This window comes from Entelurus aequoreus, linkage group LG19 (assembly GCF_033978785.1).
Source record: "Entelurus aequoreus isolate RoL-2023_Sb linkage group LG19, RoL_Eaeq_v1.1, whole genome shotgun sequence".
NCBI classification, from domain to species: Eukaryota; Metazoa; Chordata; class Actinopteri; order Syngnathiformes; family Syngnathidae; genus Entelurus; species Entelurus aequoreus.
The window spans coordinates 23417770-23424698 of NC_084749.1; the positions used below are offsets into that span (position 1 = coordinate 23417770).

The 6929-nt window shown below is 37.6% G+C and overlaps 1 protein-coding gene across 7 annotated transcripts in view; it reads right to left on the reverse strand.

Annotated features, from left to right (window-relative positions):
- Window positions 1–6929, reverse strand: part of dazap1 (DAZ associated protein 1) — a 76389-nt gene that overhangs the window by 35250 nt on the left and 34210 nt on the right. For all 7 annotated transcript variants that reach the window (XM_062028126.1, XM_062028130.1, XM_062028124.1 and 4 more), the window contains exons 3-4: window positions 2934–3100; window positions 2520–2585 (exon numbers count right to left, since the gene is read on the reverse strand). In XM_062028126.1, the coding sequence (XP_061884110.1) occupies window positions 2520–2585; window positions 2934–3047 (180 nt within the window). In that variant the 5' untranslated portion in view covers window positions 3048–3100. The remainder of the gene's footprint in view (window positions 1–2519; window positions 2586–2933; window positions 3101–6929) is intronic.

A 6929-nucleotide genomic window follows, 5' to 3' on the forward strand; every position in this document is an offset into this window, starting at 1 on the left:
TTTAGCATGCCTGCTCTTTACTTGCTCTCGGTGTATAACATGTTTAGCCTCGTCCTCCAGCGATATTGATACCTATACTAAGAAATGCAGTTTATTTGGAGGTCAGAATTATAAACTGAGGGGAGCGGCGTCTCCACATAGTATATGGCAGAGGTGGGCTGTCAGGGCCAGCAAGGCCTTCTCTGCTGGCCTAACATAACCAGATATCATGATCATAATTAAAAAGTATTTTTTAATTTACTTTCCCTAAATATCTAAAAGTATTCATATTCTCTTAATGTCATATTATGCTCCTTCCAGCGCTGTTGTTTTTAGGTTATAGAGTTGTTATCCAATCAGAATTCAGCTAGCTTATGTTGCCATGCTTACGAAATCTGCCCGGGGCCTTCAGAATCCACAATGCAGGCATCTATGCACTGTAAGTGAACGGGCATATACAATTGATAGACAGTTGCGATAGCCAATCAGATCACAAGTTGTAGTTCAGTAAGGCCTTCTAGCTGGCCTGACATTGAACGTGACATTTACGCGTCCTGTGATTGGATAGTCGCCGGGACCGTTAGCGGATGAATTTGAGAATACAGAGTTGATAGACAGTTGCGATAGCCAATCAGATCACAAGTTGTTGACAGTAGCCCATCTAGGTAGCCTGATGTTAACGAGACTGTGATTGGATACTAACCTGCCATTCCAAAGTGAATATCCAATCACAAGTTGCAACTTAGCACGAAGCAGGAATTGTTGACCCACAAAGAAGGAGAACAAAACGTTGATTAGGTGGCAGATATACAGTCTCAATCAAAAGTTTACATACACTTGTAGAGAACATAATGTCATGGCTGTCTTGAGTTTCCAATCATTTCTACAACTCTTGTTTTATTTGTGATAGAGTGATTGGAACACATACCTGTTGGTCACAAGTTTGGTTCTTTTATGAATTTATTATGAGTCTACTGAAAATGTGACCAAATCTGCTGGGTCAAGAGTATGTTAATGCAATGTTAATATTTGGTTACATGCCCCTTGGCAAGTTTCACTGCAATAAGGCACTTTTGGTAGCCATCCACAAGCTTCTGGCAATTTGGAGGATTACCTCCAAATTCTTCAGGACAACCTAAAATCATCCATGTATTGGATGGCTACCAAAAGCGCCCTATTGCAGTGAAACTTGCCAAAGGACATGTAACCAAATATTAACATTGCTGCATGTATACTTTTGACCCAGCAGATTTGGTCACATTTTCAGTAGACCCATAATAAATTCATAAAAGAACCAAACTTCATGAATGTTTTTTGTGACCAACAATATGTGCTCCAATCACTCTATCACAAAAAAACAAGAGTTGTAGAATTTATTGGAAACTAAAGACAGCCATGACATTATGTTCTTTACAAGTGTACGTAAACTTTTGATCGCGACTGTATATTGTGATGTTATGAGCTAGGTAACATAAGAACTCCATTACCCAGCATGCCACAGAAGTGAAGAGGATGCACAGTAGCCCTGTTTAGGTTGTTGAATGTAGCCATGCCGGCAGCTGGATGTTATTGATGAGCACGCTGTGGAGTAAACTTTAAGAACTCAGCTAACATGCCTCGTCTGCATCTTTCATAATTAGACAAGACAACACATATATTTGCAAGGCCATTTTCAAGAAGGATTTTTAAAGAGAAACTACATCTTGTGAGACCATGTCGGCGATGAAATGGGGAAATGCCCGCCATTTCCACTCAAATCACTGGCTTATACGGCTTCGAATGGGTGTTACAAATTGTGAGTTCAAATATTTTATTTCTTCACGTTTATGTTTTTTACAATTTTAATTTTGACAGTACCACATAAGATATGTTTTAATTGCTGATGCGGGTTTATTGATTTTTAAATGTGCCAGAAAATAACCCGTTTTGTACACTGTTGAGGTGATTCAATGGCCAGCAATGCGTAAATGTGTTTCTGTTTAGTATTTCTCCAGCAATGGTCATGTGGTGACATAAATTATGGTATTTTAAGAGGTAATCATTGAAGTCGGACATCACTGAAGGCCTCGGTGGGAAACGCACGGTCTGCCACTGGTATATGGAGATACACAATTATCTGCTATCTTGTCAACCAGGGGATTAAAAAGAAATACAATACTAGCCAGAGGGGATCGGTGTTCGTGATCGGCAATTAAAGACATTGGCGATCACATTCTTTTTCAAGAAAATTGTTCGATACTGATCGGTAGCCGATCGATCGACACATACCAATATACCACCTAATGTAAATTATGCCTTTACAAAGATAATGTGGCTCAATAACCATATTATTTAAACTGCTAAGTGCTCTTTCATGGTCAATCTTCATCAAACAGACAGGACACAGATGGACAAAATGGTGGTTTCATTTTTCTTAACATCTTAGCCTAGGAAGAGGTCTGCCATAGGAATTTTTTGTGATCAGGCAGTTTTAACATGAGCAGCGGCGTTAATCTTACACCTAATATTGTCTCACCAGAGGAAATCAGATATTTTCTTACCCAGCCTTCTTTAGTCTGAGACTTTTCAGGTTGCATTCCTCGAGGAGTGCATGGCTTTGGGTCAATCTGGCAGGGGAGACAGAACAAGTGTTTGGTCATTAATAAATACTTTGAATTATCTAATTTAATGGTTGATAAAATACTGTATTCGTTGGGAAAAGCACCGCAGAATATTTTTGCATTCATCCAAATTCCAACATGAGCTGCCAATTTGTTAAATTTGACTTGGAACAGGTAAGTCTTGTTGGGTAAACAAATATCAGTCTAGCACTACGACTAGCTGCAGGCAACTGCACTAATTTACACTTGCTTGGGCTTAAACAACTACTGACTAATGAAATGCGGTTTTACTTCACAGTTTGGGAAAATATGCACACGTATTGTTTCGTTTGTCTTTTCATATGAAATACTCACGTTTCTCCCATCTAGATTGTGTGGCTTTGTCTCCAGCACTGTCCGTACACAATTGGGGTCTTTGAATTTGACAAAACCAAAGCCTCGCGACTGATTAGTAGTTTTGTCCTTCATTATAACACAATCTACTACTTCCCCATATTGTGAAAAGTAGTTTCTCAGTGTCTCTGGAGGAAAGTTAAAAAAAGAAAAGACAAAACAATATAACATTTTGCAAAAATAACACAGAAACATTGCAAATGTAAAATGGTTATGAAAGACATGACTCAGCCCTGTTTGCCTCCAGAACACAAGGGGTAGATGCACACTTTCAGCCTGATAAATGATGCTTGGGGGGAAAAAAAACAACTCTCCATGCAGGTGTTTAAAGGTATATCAACAATCTGTTTATAAAGGTTAGATGTTGTACGAAATAATATTTTTTAAAACGGCTATATTCAAACTCCTAACGCACAATGTCATATTCCATAACAGCAAGCACAGCATACACACCATGGCACTGAGACACTGGCCCACACCCACTGAGGCAAATGCAAGTTTGAACAAATGAAGAGTCTGTAATTGCTTTCCTCATAGCTTGGAAACCCTGCGGGCAATGCCAAGGGAACAAGTGCTTTCACAGTGCTGTGTTTCTGATCTTTATGGTACATTGCTGTTAAGAAAGACAAGTCCAAGCGCTACACAGCGGTCAAACAAGCGCCAAAGCTGGACGCAGGCTAGACCAGGGGTCGGCAACCTTTATGCTGTGGGATTCCGCTTGGAAAGTTCCTATTACATCAGTAATAGGGGTGCAACGATTCGCCGACATTGTTGACGATAAAATTTGTCGACATAGTTCCCAAAGGAACGCAAGTGAGTACCGCCACTCGCATCAACGTCGCGGGTGAAAACATGTAAAGTGCGGGAATATGTCCTCCTATTCTTGTTAAAAATATGAATAACTTCCTCATTTTGCAAAGCAGATCTTGTTCTTATGACACTGTATCTGTGATAAGGGAGCATTTAGAGCAGAGTAGTATCAAACATCTGGAGGATCATCTCAGAATGCTTGTTTCTTTTTGAGCAAGTTAGTTTTGTTGTTTTATCGTTTGTTATCCCTGCTATTTTAACTGTCCTTTTTTTCATAAAAAATATTCTTGTTTTATTTTTCACTTTTACCTCTAAATGGACACTTTAATAATTACTTACATTTTTGTAACAGCTTGATGAGCGGCATAGTTACAGTATGAATAAATATTTATGAACAAATTAGTCATCTTTCTTGTTAATAAGCACATGCCTAAAAGTATTTTAAACTGAATGTAAAAGTTAATGGCTAAATTAGGTCTGCATGCGCCCGTCACACAGGAGATATTTTCATGAACAAAAATATTTAAAACTGTATTGCCGTGTTGCTGTTAAACTGGTGTGTAAAATAATGATCTTTTTCAAACTGTGTTTTTGTAACGCTATCATTTTGCTGAATGCTCTAGCTTGAATGTCAAAACACCTGCAAGTTGAGGCACCACTGTAATCAGGGCGGCTTGTCGCATTAACATTACTGTATTTTTCGGAGTATAAGTCACTCCGGAGTATAAGTCGCACCGGCCGAAAATGCATAATAAAGAAGGAAAAAAACATATATAAGTCGCACTGGAGTATAAGTCGCATTTTTTGGGGAAATGTATTTGATAAAACCCAACACCAAGAATAGACATTTGAAAGGCAATTTAAAATAAATAAAGAATAGTGAACAACAGGCTGGATAAGTGTACGTTATATGACGCATAAATAACCAACTGAGAACGTGCCTGGTATGTTAACATAACATATTATGGTAAGAGTCATTCAAATAACTATAACATATAGAACATGCTATACCTTTACCAGACAATCTGTCACTCCTGACCGCTAAATCCGATGAAATCTTATACGTCTAGTCTCTTACGTGAATGAGCTAAATAATATTATTTGATATTTTACGGTAATGTGTTAATAATTTCACACACAAGTCGCTCCTGAGTATAAGTCGCACCCCCGGCCAAACTATGAAAAAAACTGCAACTTATAGTCCGAAAAATACGGTATATGAGACTGTTTAGGGCCACAACCACAAGGGCATGACCATTACCAGGGCTTTAGTGAAGATTTTTTTCTTTCATTTAATTTATTTGGATTTTACTGATTGACTTGTTTCACACAGTTGTGCTAGTTAAACACAAAATATTGAGTTGACTTAACATTGGCTTATTTTTGTGTTTAACAGGTAAACAACAAATGTGCAATTTCCCTGAATGAAGCAACATTATGTTCATTTGCTGCTTCGCACGTCATTCTCTTCGTTTACATTAGACATAACGCAAATGCAAGTGTGAGAAGGTGCCCATTGCAACTCAGTAAGAGTGATTTCTCTACATGATGACCACTGCAACTACTACGACGTACATTCTTTTGTTTTTGTTCTATTTTGCCAATACTGACACCACTGCTAATGGTTTCTAAACCCTGGGGTTCTTAACCCTTTTGACCTCGAGGCCCAACTTTTTCACTATAGAGGGTCCAGGGGCCCAACTAAACATTAACACTGTATTAGTCATTTTACTCTTGATTTTAATCATATACTGTGCAATTATTATAACCAACATACAGTTTAAAAGAATAAACATAATTATATTAAACCATGCGTTAATCACAAAACATTATTATCAAAGCTCTGCTTCTTCCTACTCCTTTTCAAACATGTTGAAAAGAGAAACTGGAAATTGTGATGTATCATGTTGTATGCTTGCATGTTTGAAATAAACTCAAACTCAAAGCTTAGGTCAGGCTCATTACAACAACAAATACTAACCAAATATACTGCAAAAGAAGGGACTCAAAAACTATTGTAAAAAATTTAAAAAAAATCTATATACAAGTGTGAAAAAAGTAAAATTCTATCTAAATAAATGATAAATAACATATGTTTCTTAAATAAACTGTCAATAAAATTAAAGTGCAAATGAAAATATAGTTTTACCACTTTAGTCATGTTTGCGCTTAAAGGGGGGCTGCATTTACACAGATGCCTTGAAGGCGCTAAATTTCAGATGTATTTTGCACAGTATAGTGTGCTCTCTCACGGCTTCTCGTACATAATGACATAATTACGTATGTACGGAACATATGCACACGCATTAGCTTTAGGTGTTCTAAAGCTAATGCTAGTCATGTTTGCGCTTAAAGGGGCTGCATTTACACAGATGCCTTGAAGGCGCTAAATTTCAGATATATTTTGCACAGTATATAGTGTGCTCTCTCACGGCTTCTCGTACATAATGACATAATTACGTATGTACGGAACATATGCACACGCATTAGCTTTAGGTGTTCTAAAGCTAATGCTAGTCATGTTTGCACTTAAAGGGGCTGGCTGCATTTACACAGATGCCTTGAAGGCGCTAAATTTCAGATATATTTTGCACAGTATAGTGTGCTCTGTCACGGCTTCTCGTACATAATGACATAATTACGTATGTACGGAACATATGCACACGCATTAGCTTTAGGTGTTCTAAAGCTAATGCTAGTCATGTTTGCGCTTAAAGGGGCTGCATTTACACAGATGCCTTGAAGGCGCTAAATTTCAGATATATTTTGCACAGTATATAGTGTGCTCTCTCACGGCTTCTCGTACATAATGACATAATTACGTATGTACGGAACATATGCACACGCATTAGCTTTAGGTGTTCTTAGCTATTAATAGCAATTTTGATAGTTAGTGTTAGCTGTCATTGAATGTATATTCTATAATAGCAACAACAACATGACTGCATATTGTCCGTTGCTTCTCTTGGATTGCTTATGTATGTGTGCATGCACTCCTGTACGTGTTGACAAGACCAGGTGAGTGACCGCCGTAGACAATCATTTTATTTGAGCCAGTAAAAATGTTTATTATATAAACTTTGTAATTGTGAAAAATATAAACAATTGTCAAACAAATGTGTTCCAGTAAACCACTAATGGTAACAT